This window comes from Ascidiella aspersa, chromosome 9 (genome assembly GCF_963924565.1).
Source record: "Ascidiella aspersa chromosome 9, kaAscAspe10.2, whole genome shotgun sequence".
Lineage (NCBI taxonomy): Eukaryota > Metazoa > Chordata > Ascidiacea > Phlebobranchia > Ascidiidae > Ascidiella > Ascidiella aspersa.
Genome location: NC_139455.1, coordinates 3,938,057 through 3,951,881, shown reverse-complemented (window position 1 = coordinate 3,951,881; position 13,825 = coordinate 3,938,057). Strand labels below are relative to the sequence as shown.

At 35.2% G+C, this 13,825-nt stretch overlaps 1 protein-coding gene across 1 annotated transcript; it reads left to right on the top strand.

Annotated features, from left to right (window-relative positions):
• The first annotated feature begins 205 nt into the window (after window positions 1-205).
• On the top strand, window positions 206-12,800 carry LOC146131956 (organic cation transporter protein-like). The gene is made up of 15 exons (XM_083397153.1): window positions 206-351; window positions 617-733; window positions 1,895-2,024; window positions 2,845-2,945; window positions 3,474-3,628; window positions 4,294-4,418; window positions 5,568-5,672; window positions 6,334-6,420; window positions 6,932-7,026; window positions 7,568-7,650; window positions 8,047-8,196; window positions 8,977-9,085; window positions 11,197-11,315; window positions 11,871-11,997; window positions 12,710-12,800. Exons 1-15 carry the CDS (start codon window positions 206-208, stop codon window positions 12,798-12,800), a joined length of 1,740 nt encoding a protein of 579 aa, XP_083253279.1.
• Window positions 12,801-13,825: the final 1,025 nt, after the last annotated feature.

Below are 13,825 nucleotides of genomic sequence, written 5' to 3'. Positions count from 1 at the left end.
TAAGAAATCCAAAATCCGGTGAGGTAATAAAAAATCACTAAAAAAAACAAACAATTTTATAGAAAAAAATGTAAATAACAAATTATTATGAAAAAAATATTTTGAAATTTAGTGTTAATTAACGGATAGTAAATTAAAACCATGTCTTAAATTGTTCTTTATTTTTTGCAACAGGCAAAAGGAGGCTTTTAGAGCAAAGTAAAGAATGATAAATTTCGACCATGTCTTGGAAAAGATTGGAGAAATTGGCTTACTTCAAGTGGTAGTCAGTCTCCTGATGTGCTACGGAAGTACGGTAGGTGGCTTCAACGCACTAGCCACTGTGTTCATTGCTTACCCTGCAGACTACAGGTATGTGATAGTAATCATAGAAAACCTAAATGAATGTCAAAGTATACTACACATTACCACATAGCATATTATATTTGTAGGTTAAATATTTTTGACTTAACAATTTTATGAAAAAAACAGCGCCTTGTTTTGTATAACAAAAAGCATTTCGAATTGGCCTTATGTCAATCCAATAAGCCAAACTATCAATTAACCCTGATCGAATTGTGGAAAATGTTACTGTGAACTTACGTATTTTTACACGTTTGTTCTTTTTAATTCCCAGGTGCAACGTTCCTCCGTTGGATAACAGCAGCCTGTATCCCGACCTCAACGAGTCTACAATCCTCAACTACACAACGCCGTACGATGAAAGTTCAGACTCGTACAATACTTGCAAAAGGTGAACAATTCTGCCTAAAAACATTGACCGATGATGTATGCTTGATTCTGACCGATGCTGTTGATTTACATTATATTTCCGTATAGTTAAAGTTTAAAGTGGAAATTGTTTTAGCTGTAAAGTGGAAATTGTTTTTAGCCGCTTTTTAGCTGCAAAGCTTAACCCACTGGGGGGACATCAATTGTACACAAAGTGTTACATCTAAAAATTGTACACTATATTGATAAATTGTAAAATTGTTCATCGGGTAATATTATTTATTAATTGTGCCAACGTTTCGATAGGGCGAAAAAATATATAATATATTTTACAATTTTACATTGATACAATGCCTTACAGCAGCGGTATATTGATGTTATACCTAAAAAGAATTACATCCCAAATCAAGCCCAACGTTTACTTAAACAAATGCGTGGAGAATGCAGATGCACAATAGTGTTATGTTTTTTACGATTAAACGTACGAATTGTGAAAAGCTTAATTAATTTACGAAGCCATAGACTGAAAATTTACAGAAGCCCTGCTCGATTTTTCTTAAATTAGATTCGGATGCAATAAGGACCACATAATTTACTATTAAATTTAAGTAGTTTAGTTAAGCACTTGCCTAATCTGTTCGGAAACAAAACGTGCATTCAGGCGGTGGTATAGTAAGCATGATTTCGATTTCAAATATTTTCGTTTAACATTCAGTATATACACTTATTTTTTTTAAAGTACGATCGTGTTATCCGATATCAAATGACGTTAGAATTTTCTGCTCGAATAAAAAAATTGTTTTGCCAACCAAATTTTCCGTAGGTGATGTGTTTCAAGTTATCATGCAAAAATATACTTTTGGCTAAGAAAACGAAAATTGTGCCTTCAAGGTAAAAAAACGCTCTCTTTATTCGCAAAATAAGGCTGAAATGATATATATTAATGTTTGGCATCGGGTGTGCACCGATATCACCTAATATCCTACAAGTCGCGATAGCACATCATGAAATCGGGTCTTGGACGAAAATTTATTTGCCTGCGTCAATAACGAATTTATAACAGACGAAATCTAAAGGGGTTAAACTGAAATTCGAATATTATATAGCTATATAAATTTTCAGATAAAATAGATAGCCTATCGTTATAATAGTAATATAATGTCACACTCCGACTTGATTCCAGGTACGGTTACGACCTTTCAACTTGCATTCCCGACTCACTTTCCTGCGTCAACCAATCAGCGAACGAAATCGACTGCGACAACGGTTATCACTACGACAGGAGCCTCTTTACCGAGACAGTTATAACCGATGTAAATCCTTTGTTTCCTGGTGGCAATATTGCGGGTTATCCGACACTTTAGCGTTTATTCCGGCACCGATATATTTTGCGAAAAGTAGCCAAGTCTGAACCGATTTCAAATGTCGTCATCAAAATAACCAAAACTGAGTATATTTACGCGCTTTTTCTCAGGTGGATATGGATTTAGGTAGACTACAATTTGCGTAAAATTAACTTATTTTCTACTGTAATTTACACTTTTCTAATAAAAATTATGTTTATGATAGAAAACGTGGCGTTGGAATAAATTTGATGATATTCGGCATGTTATTTTAGATGTTTGTGTTATTTTAGATAATTACCGATGCATGGCTGTCTAGTTCAAGTAACACGCCATTTAAATACTGTATTAGTTATGACGACCGACTTCGATTAGCGGTTACCATAAGTTATCGTTGGTCAGTTTAACCTAAATGAAGATTGCATATCAAATCGTATATAAGGTTTTACTTGGATTGTAATTTTTACGCGTTCAGCAAAAAGCAAATTAAAGGGGAGAAACCCCCCACCTGTTGCTAAAACGTGGCTCGCTCATATTTGCCGATGACATGTTTTGTGTAAACATTCCTGTTGCTCTTCTTGTTGCATTGCGGCGGTCAAAAACAAAATACTTCCTGGCATTTCTATTTTTTTTCCTTACCAAAAGTTAAAGCTGTCTGGGATATATTTTTACCTAGTATAACTTGCTAAAAATTATAAACCAATACAAAAAAGCGAATGTAAAAAAAAACTTTTAAATCCTTAAATATTTGCTCGTTAGATGCTGTAAGTTTATTTTTGTTTCACTTTAGTTTGACCTGGTTTGCGACCGAGCTAGTCTTTTACCTTTTTCAACTTCGATGTACTACGTCGGAATGATGGCTGGGTCGCTGCTGGGAAATCCTGCTGACAGGTTGGTTAAAACCTGGGGCGGATCCAAGGGGGAGCCACGTATCTACCTCGACTCCCAAAAAACTATATTTTTTGACAATTTTAATTAAGTAAATGCAAATTTTTTTTTTTTTTTTTTTTTTTTTCCCCATTTTGATATTTGTCAAAAATTAAATTTTTCTGTTCAAACTTTCTTATCTTTTCGGTCAAAAAATAATCCCTAGTTATCGCTTTACCTTGAAACGTCAAACCGCATTTACCACCTATTCGCGAACTTTGTATTATTTGTGGTAGGTATATATGCAGTCTTAAATAAACCAATCTGTCTACATATATTGAACATAGCGAGGTATGTTTGGAAATTCTACCTCTATGTTAGGATGCATAAAAGGATGTAATAGTCGTTATAGAGACAAAGTACTAATACAAAAATCAAACTGCTTACAAACCCTAACTGGCATTTTTATCGCTCATTATCGTTTAAAAAAGTAAATACGCGAGGATGCGTTTATTGCTGATGCTCTTACTTCAATATTTTTTTGGTTTTCAGGTTCGGACGGAAGCCAACCTACATATTTTCGTCGTTGTTTGCCCTCGCCTCAATGTTTGGAACAACGTTCAGCGTCAACGTTGAAATGTACACAGCCTTTCGCGCGCTCACCGCCGCCTTTAACTACGGAGTGACCATTTGCACATTTGTCTACAGTAGGTTTTCTTTTTTGGTCAGATCAGTGTGTGGTTGGCAAACTTTCTATCCGCGTTTCACCAAGTAGCTTTACACCAGTCTTGTACTGCACTTAAGTCACTGCTTTCAAATGACTTGCCATAGGGCTGTCGAGTAAAATGACTTATCTTGACTCAAGTCATTTGCGGAAAAGACTTGGCTTATATTATAGTGATTTAAATGAATATTTAGTTATTTGAAATTGAGTTATTTAAGCCAATTTGTAATAATTTTTGTAAAAGAATAAAGGTTAACTTGTTAAATTTGTTTTCCTTTATTTGGTGTTTAATTTGTCAAAGTGGAAACCTTTTACCAATTTTACAAGTTTAAATTTGTTTGATGCCAATGCTGTAACTTGGAGTTGACTTGCTTTTTTTTTCAATGGCTTGGCGTGGAAACCTGGTTAAAAAACAAAAGCATTTTCCTTTAGTTAATAAAGCAATATTATAAAAGTAAACCTCGAGCCCAGCGCTAGCCAATTATTTTAGATTGTATATGCCGATTTAATGAGGCAAAATAATGTTTAGCCTGTCTTTAAGTTTGCTAAACTTTGCAAACGACGCAAAATGATACTTTGGGCTGAATACTGTATTAGTGAAGTAGAAAAACTACAGACATTTTCAAGTTTGTCGATTTTGTTCTTTAGTTATGGAAATAATCGGTCCGAAATGGAGGACTCTTGCTTCGATGATTTATCAAATGTTCTTTTCGTTTGGATTCATGATTCTCGGTGGGATGGCGTATAACTGGAGAGACTGGCAGGAGTTACAGGTGCTTTAAACGTTACACTTTTCGGATTTATTTACAATCAACAACTTGACAAATAGTAAAATGATTATGTGACTTGTCAAACTTCAGTCAAGGTAGGTTTATTTTACTAAAGAGTAGAAGATGTTACCAAACAGTAACTCACTGCAATAAGTTCGCGAAAATCTTTAGCACAGGTCAAAAGACTTGCGAGATGTTTTGTTATCTACAATCCTAATATGGTCAAAAAACTTATTCAAAATAAAAGAAAAAGCACGCCTGGTTGAATAGAGCGCAGAATGCAATCGTCATTCCAAACCAAACCAATAATTAGTGCGCACTATACGGAATAAAATACTAAGGCGTGGATGCAGCGCCGACGTAAGACTACCTGAGTCCTGAGTACGACGTGCGCATGCGCAGTACCAAATTTTGAAAAATGATAGCGACGCAATCTACAAATTGTAAAGGTTAAATAGAAAATATAAATAGTTTTCAACCATGTATTCCTGATGGCTAAATTATATGACACCCCTATGATTAGATTGATGTATGTCTACCCCGACAAAGTTACGTAAATAGGTAAAATAAAAACTGTAGAGTCGGACTCGACAAAATTGCACATTTGGCAGGAGTCGGCCTTGGGTTATTGTTAATAGACTCCGCAGCCCTGCTATCCCTGTGATGCCGGGAGGTAGACTGTAGAGCGGTACAGCAAAAACGCAGGTCACCCACCACAATAATCCAACTATTAAATAACCGATTTAGTGCTTAATTGTGTAAGTACATGATTTTAGAGTTAATTAAAAACTATCACTAAAATTAGTCGGCTTAAACAGAATTTTCGTCCAACCAAAACTATAAGATAGAACACTAACGACTTGGCCGGTGGTCGAAGTTCGAACCTCACCGCATGATATTTGTTTTACTTTTTGATGTTTCTTGCACACAAATCCTGATGCAGCCGACAGATTTTGGTAAGCCTTTTTGAAACCCTCATGTTCATCATTATTATGTGTACCGCTTTCGTTGGTCGGTACAACTCCAGAATGACTTGGTCACTATACACAATGTATATATGAATGTTTCAGTAACACAAATTTACTAAATAATCGTAAAAAATTTATTTGGGATATGGATGAATCTACAAATAACTTGCGTTAACTTTTTCAGTTTGTTGCAACGATATTTAGTATACCGATGCTGATCGTTGCAATATTGATGCCCGAGTCACCAAGGTGGCTATTTGCAGCTGGGAGAGACAAGGAAGGAATAAAGGCAAGCTTTGATTACTTAACGTGCTGCTACGACGTTTTAGACACACTTTTCATTATAAAATCGATTTGAAAACAAGAAAAATCAACTGATATAAAAAAGGAGTAAGCCTACCTCTATAGATCTGCAGTGTTGTAATGAAGTAAGTCACTGACCTGACTTACTTGAACTTAAGTTATAGTTTTCAACTGACTTGACTTGGGTCTTTTGTGCAAATGACTGTCAAACAACGTGGGTTAGAGTTTACTGTTTTCCAGAGTTGTGTCGTAAAATTGAATTATTTATCTCTATTTTGCATACAAAACGAATTCCCAGCAATATGTTACGTTTTGTTACTTTTTACTTTAATAGTTTACTGTTTTAATTTTATTTCAAGAAATTGAATTAAAGTTCACTTGTTCTAAAAATAACTCGGGAATTGGGCAATTTATGGCTTGGATTGGGAAATTACATTTCATGTTTTGTAAAGGAGGCTTGACAAAGAGTTTTCGAAAAATGACTTCTTTACAACACTTTGGATCTGGAACCGACAGCGTATTTCTGCTGGTCGATTAATATTGCTTCACTAACGCGTACATATACAACTAAAACTTTAAGTTAAAAAACGGTAATAAAGTGCAACATCAGACGTAAATGTTTAATATGATTTTTTCCCTATTTTAAGGTTACCACAAAACTTGCGAAACTCAACGGAGTTAAGCTCACTGAAGAGGATTGGAGTGTTGCTAAAAAATCATCAGAAGAAAAACAAGTATAGGCTTTTTGAATATTTTGTTCGTTGGTTCACTTGTTGTAACTATACATCAAGTCTAAATGTAAACCTTTCGAAGAACGCTTTATTCATTTTTAACATAGAGAGAAATGTTATTCAAAAACGTTCAAAATTCTACCTACTTCTGTATGGACTTTAATATTCTTATTACGTCTTACTACAACCTGCTACCATTATGCTCAAAAGTCTAAATTTGAAGCTTCGTCACGTTCAACTATATGCAGAGTGAACATACTGTTGCTGCCAGGCATTGTATCAATTATAAAGGGGGTTCTTCTGAAAAAAATGTATTCACGGCCGACGTTTCGATTACCTATACGCGATTACCTATAAGGTGGACCTTATGTTTTTCAAGAAGATTACCGGTATAGGTAATTGAAACGTCGACACTGAATATATTTATCAAAAGAACCCCCCTATTGATGTATACATAGTGTTATACAAATTGTGGTGTTTTGAGAAATTAAAATAAATTTTGTCGATGTTTCAGCCAACTGGAGACGTGAACGATAAACAATACTCGATAATCGATTTGTTTCGAACGCCTGGAATTCGTATCACAACTATAAAGATAATGTTCAATTGGTAAGTAACTTGTAGAGTGATGTTCTGCATCTTTATGTAATAAAGCTATAAGTAACTAAATGCTAGGTACTTTAGGCAAAATGCCTGATTCTTTACCAAAAGTCGTCAAAACGATATTCAATTTAGCAAAATTTTTCAAATTAGAATGGCTAGATTTTATTGTTTATTTGTTTTTTCTATAAAAGAAAAGTTCGCCTTATTGAGATTGGTAAACTTCAATGATGGATTCACTTTTTAAATACTTGAGAAATCGTTTAAATTAAAGTTCAGTGAGTTCCTTTCGGTCATCCATGGTTGTATTGTTCAACCGAAAGTTGTGCAAGTTTAAATCCAACAAAGATGGAAAACGAAATTATCTATGCTTAATTCGGGAACGGGTACCTTATTTAATACAGATCACTCTAATAACATGTTAGCTCCACGTGAAAACATTCCCCCGTGAAAAACGAACTTTGTACAAAGGTCAAACATCACTGTGTCAACATCAGACATATTTCAACCGGGGTAAATGATTAACCAAGTGATTGTCTGTTGTTTGTAGGTTCGTCAACAGCTTTGTGTACTACGGAATCTCACTCAATGCGGGATCGTTGGCCGGTGATGTGTTCGTCAACAATACGTTAAGTGTGTACACTGCTTTAATGGTGCAATGATTTGACGCGCATTTTGATTAGAAATCTTTAGTATATTTAAGCACGCCTTTACGTGATTTAAGGTAGGCTCAATCTGTAAAGTTGATTTTAGAAAACCAAGACTTAATATAACGTTGATAGTGATGTAAGTGCATTGACTTTGTCAGGTTTTTGCTTGGTTTTATTAGGATTTCATCTTTTACATATGCCCTTTCGTGTAGTATGTTTGACTCCCAAATGATTTTGAAAACTGAAAGATTGCTTTAAAAAAGAACCACTGGTAACAAAACAGCTATAAAGAGCATTCCGACATTTCAAAACTGCAGAACAGATCACATCATTCTTTTTGCGTTTTTTGGTCTTGTTGTTTAACTAAATTATATTTTAGACGGAGTCTTCGAGATCGCCGCCTTCACTTTTATTATCCTGGTTATGGACAGGGTTGGCCGGAGACTTCTCATCACATTTCTGCTTCTCCTAGCTGGTGGAGGTCTCCTGGCGAGCGTAGTCGTCAACGAATATGCAGGGGAAGACGATGGTAGGTTGCAAGGGTCAGATCCAGGATTTTTTGGTGGCGGTTCCCCTTTTTTAGGAATGACATCACAGCGTGACGCCATGATGTGTCGTCATAAAACAATTTAAAAAAAACTTAATTTTCTCGAGCAAACTCGTGAGCAAATTGCAGCTAAAATCCAATTTAAAAGAAATTGTCTTTAGCCTTCTCTTTGGTTTAATTTAGCACATTTTTTTATTCAAATGATATATGTGACACATTAGGCACATAAATAGAACTGCATATTATTCGAAACAGCATTTATTGTCTAATTTAGCAATAATTGCACTTAATAGAGATTGAATCTAAATCGATTTCGTTAAACCGTTCATTTGAAAACTTCGTGCGCTACAAATATCAAACAATACTTAAAATTATTAACAAACCTTGGTTTTATAAAGGTTTGGCACTGATCTACCAACCAAATTAAAGACAATTTGGCAAACTATGATTTTTATAGTGAACAATTTCTTGCAATTTATGAAAATATGTTTTGATTTATTTACAATTGTTTCTTTGGTAAAAATGAGACAATTAAAAACAGCATTAGTCATTCTTTTCAGAATTAAGAAAAACATTATTTTGATGTTTAAAGTTAAGAGTCTTTCGAGTTAATACCTTAACATATAGGTAAAATCTTACTAACAAGGGCGGTATTGTAATTCTATAGGCTATTTCTTAAGACTCTAGACGCATAAAGTTTTTAAGTCTTTAAACCTCTGACATATTTTAAGAAAACCAACGCCTTTTTTTAATTTTTCTCAGGACTTATTACTCTCGGTCTTGTTTTTGCATTTGTGGCGAAATTTGGAATCGCTGGATCGTTCGGCGTCATTTACCAGTTCACCTCTGAGCTTTACCCGACTGTGGTCAGGTATGGTATCTGCGTTGTTTTAAAACCTTGGTTGAAATGGTCCAGATTAGGCATTTGCAAAATTCATTATGTGTAAAGCAGTGATTCTCAACCTTTTGTGGCTCACGACACCCCTCAAAATTATAAATGGAGTTTTGGCACCCCTAGGGGAATTTTCGTTGAGATTTTACTGAACTGTCTCTATAAATAGAACTGGAACAACATATTAAACTTAAAACATGTTGGAAAATGTCGTTTGATATAATGGTTTCTAATCGTACACAAGTAGTTGTATCAAGAACCTTATTAAGCATTAGAAATAGTCAAGTCCCATACTCAGTCTTTACTTAAACCAAGTCAATGGTATAAACTATTCAACAAGACAATTTAATTCATTCCAACTTATTATCATTTGTAAGCAATTGTTACACAAGGTCATTAAAATACGTTTAACTTCACGAAAATTTACTGCCTAAATAAAAAAAATGGTTATATACAGCCGCCATGAAGCTTTAAGAACTGGTCAAGTTTATTTTAACCTATTTTTTTAAATACGGATAATATTAATATTTAAAAGGTTTATCGCATAATGAGTCTGGTCGCACACCAAGTGATTACGACCAAACGAAGAATAAACTTGAATTTTGAATTACATAATGTTCCTCTTACAAGTAAAAATTTGTTTTTGGTTTTTAATTCGTTTGATAACTGTGCTTTACAAAGCACTAAGCATCTCTATCAAAGGACGTTTGTGCCAAGGTTTATTCACTGGCGTGCTTGCGTCTGACGCGCGAGTTAAACCCTGCAAATATTACATAAATGTATGACGCACGTTGGTCCCCTTACCCTCCTATTGCTTACCGCTTCATGCTTACAAACTGACAATTTTGAGTCATTACCAAAGCTTATAGCTATGTTTGCTAAGTCGACTGCACATTATGAAGTACTACCAAGGACGTTTTATAATGACTTGTATGCAGGATTGGGGAAAATGTCGCAAATGAGAGTCTGCAAAAACCATTAGGTCGCTCATGAAGGTAAATTACTAACCAATATGACGAGGAAATTTCTATGATAAAGATGTCAAATCCTTTATTGGTAAACTCGACCGAAATTATGAGATATAACTCAACAAAAATACCACAATGCAACGTATAGCAAGCAAATTGTTTTGCGTGCAAAACTGAAGGTGAATAACCCAATTTTACTAAAATAATGCCTAATGAAAACATTTCATTTCAAACCAAGCCTTTTTGTCCGAAATTCTTTTTTGCCTAAAAGCCTTAATCAAATCAAGTCAAGTCTTCTGAAAACTGTGACTTGAGGACATTTATAAGTATTTTCAACACAGCAATGACATAGGGTGGAGAAGTTTCCATCTACGTTATATTGGTGGGTTAGTTCTGTGACACCGGTGTGGATGGATTGCTGTGTCTCTAACCTGCTGGTTTCGGGCTGAAACACAAGGCTAAACGGGACTCGTCGGTGTCAGTTAATTTCGCTGGAGCCGATTACTCGGGGGTCGGACTCTGGTTGTGCTCTAAAGCAGTGCTCGTTACCCGGTGTTGACGGTCCACCCTAGAGTGCACCAAAATATTCATGAGGTGCACTAGTACGAAAATGTATACAAGGGCACATAACAAACTTCTAATGAACCATTAATGTTACATCGTATTTGCCGGTAATAACCGATTCCTAAAAGACCATGGTGCTGTAAGCCTTGTGAACTAACTTTTTCCTCCTTTTTCTTCTTTTTTGACTTACTTTCGAGGTGCAAGTTGTATTCCTGTGTAACGTTTAAACGCTGTTTTGTGACATGCAATATTACTCGCAAGCAGCCTGCAGCCATAATCAAACTCTCACCTTCAATGTGTAAAACTTCGGCAGCTCCGCTTGGTTTAATTGACATGATGACATTGATATGCATAATGATTTTTCATATCGCCTTTTACCTCAGTTTATTTTAAGGAAACAGGGTGCATAAGTTTGTCACAACAACTTTAAGAGTTCACCAAACCGAAAATGTTTGAAGAGCACTGCTCTAAAGCATGCCTAAAACAAGACCACGGGTGTAGACAATTCCGTCTGCACAAGCCCGAGGTCGTTTTACAAACACTTTGCCTTCTTCTCAGGAGCAACGGAGTCGGCACCGGTTCCTTCGCAGCTCGAATCGGTGGAATTATTGCCCCCTACGTCATCACGCTCCAGGACACCACCACGTGGCTGCCAAACGTTATTTTCGGCGCCATGGGTAAGTAAAGGAAAAGAGTAAAGGAAAAATTACCTGAGGAGCTGTTTTTGATTGATATTACCATGCCTGGTAGCAACAGTTTATATATTAAAGGAAAAGAGGTTGCTTGCTGAAAACCGCATGTCAAAAAATAGCAAATCTTGGTAAATTTTTAACTCCTTTTTGAAGTATTTTTGTTGGTAAATACAATTACCTTTTTCCCCTTTTTTGAAATTACACCCTTTTATATAACCGGGTGTCAATTAATGAATAAACAACCATTTAAACAAAAAAATGCCCTTTATAACTTACAAATTTTCACTTTTGGTAGGGGGGTGGGTTATTGTCCGCAGATTTAAGACACAGTGTAATAAACAAAGACCTAAGCTCGAACTAATTTCACAATACAAAATTGAGGTAACACAGAAGAAACATGAGCAAAGCCCAGACGTGAGAATAACAAACAAAATCGCGAAGCGTGGCCTACAAAATTTAAAGGTATAGTTGTAAATAGTGAGCAGTTTTGTAACACCATATAAAAGGTGTCGCTTTCAATATTTGTCGAAAAATTCTCAGCTGTCGTCGCCGGTTTGCTGTCTCTGAGTTTCCGCGAGACCAACAAACAACCGATGATGGAAACCATCGATCAAGCCGAAGTGTTTTACAAGACTGGTAGAGTGATCGACGTCAACCAGAAGTCAGGGTAAGTAAAAAAAACTTGTGACAAAAAAAAAATATTTTCACAGTCCAATCTGGCCGCGCGATATGTCATTTTTTTAATTTTTTTGGCAATCAGAGAACGTACTCTAGCGTTAGGGTTATTTCGGCAACTTCGCCTTGAGACTTACTTTATATTTTAAGTGTTAAGTTTTCATTAAGCAACGTAAACAAATTTCTGACGCAATACTTGTGTGACTCAATGTAACTTGTTAGATAAGCATTACACTTTCCAATGAAACAACCCAGAGCAAGTCATTTGCAAAACAACCTAAATCAAAGTCAAATATTTTTTAAACAAATAACATTTCCATGGTTTAATTCTCCCTTTAGCCATGTTCAAGCCATTGCATAGATTGAACGGCAGTTTTAAGTCAGGTCAGAAGAATCGCAATTAAATGTCTTAAAAAAACATTACCAACAATACATTTGAATTAAACACTTAACTTCAATTCAATAATTTTAAATTTGCTCAAGTCAAGAAACGTTAAGTTATTAAAAACAATGACATAAGTGCATTTTAGTCCACTCATTTGCACAGAAGATTTGAGTCAAGTCAGGTTAATTAAAAACTTTAGTGAACTTAGCTCATTACAAATGGAGTTACCAGACGCTGTTTCAACAACACAACAATAACAAATATCCCTAATAAAATATCCCTAGGAACAACTGTAATGTAATTTTTCTATGTCATTCAGTGAATTGGACAACTGGAGTTCGGAGTTAAGCGGAAATAACAATTCAGCATTCGAAGAAGACGCAACTGCTGTTAAATCCGCCAAACTGTGAACTTAAACAACAATATTTTAACGAACCTTTGTTTGCAAATGACAAATTTTAGTTAATGATAAAATTTTAGTTAAGATTTTTAATTGTAATTACCTAGATCTTACAATACACATATTAGTTAAATTACAGTAAAGTCAGGTCAGTTTTTTTTTAAATTAGTGCAAAATAATTTAAAATGTATTTGCTATCCATACGTCGACATATTTTGTTTTGTCCTGTTACATTCGAAAAAGAACTTAGCAAATCAATTACGAAAAAGTTAAATATTCTAGCCTATTTGTGAAATACACAGAATGGCTGCTCATTGACGTTTTTACGATGTTTGTTTTAATTTTTCGAAATGTCACCCTAAGAATTTACAAAGAATCCCAGTGTATATTTTGTTTCTACAAAGTAAATAAATATATTTCGAAGTATATTTTATATTTTGTTTAAAATGAATTTACCGAAGCTTTAGGTTGCTTCGCCTAAAGTTGCCTAAATTTGGAAACAGTCAAAAAAAATAAGTGTTTTCGAAGTACACCACAAAAAACACTAGAAATTAATAGTAACTTATAGCTTAACTATCCCACCCAAGGATATAGTCTTTTCTGGCGTCCAATTGTTTACTTGCAATCACACTCTTGCCCTTTGCTACACCTTAAGATACCACTAAGCAGCAATTGTCGCTATTAAATTGTGGAGACTCTATGTCTCTATGAGCTCCTGTAACTCATCAACAGAACAATCAGTATATCACTCCAGTTAATGGCCAATGGATTTTAAAACATTTCCTTATTCAAACATAACTTGCATCACTATAGAGCGCAAAACCAACTATGACACGTGTTGCGCCACCTAAAAACGTTATACGCCCCGCCGCGACCTGCACACTGGGGCCTGGCCCCTGACCCCATACAGTTGCCCGGAGGGACGCAACCGCGCGAGTTCTTGTTGTTTGCGAAGGTTTCTGGTCAGATATGCTATCCTGTCATAACCACAACTGAAATTTCAATTAAAAGTATATTGTTACAATGTGCAGTAAA

Coding starts and splice junctions, on each gene's coding strand:
- LOC146131956 (XM_083397153.1), top strand. CDS start 206: ATGATAAATTTCGACCATGTCTTGGAAAAGATTGGAGAAATTGGCTTA. Junction 8,197..8,976: donor ATATGCAGGGGAAGACGATG/GTAGGTTGCAAG, acceptor AATTTTTCTCAG/GACTTATTACTCTCGGTCTT. Junction 11,998..12,709: donor GACGTCAACCAGAAGTCAGG/GTAAGTAAAAAA, acceptor TATGTCATTCAG/TGAATTGGACAACTGGAGTT.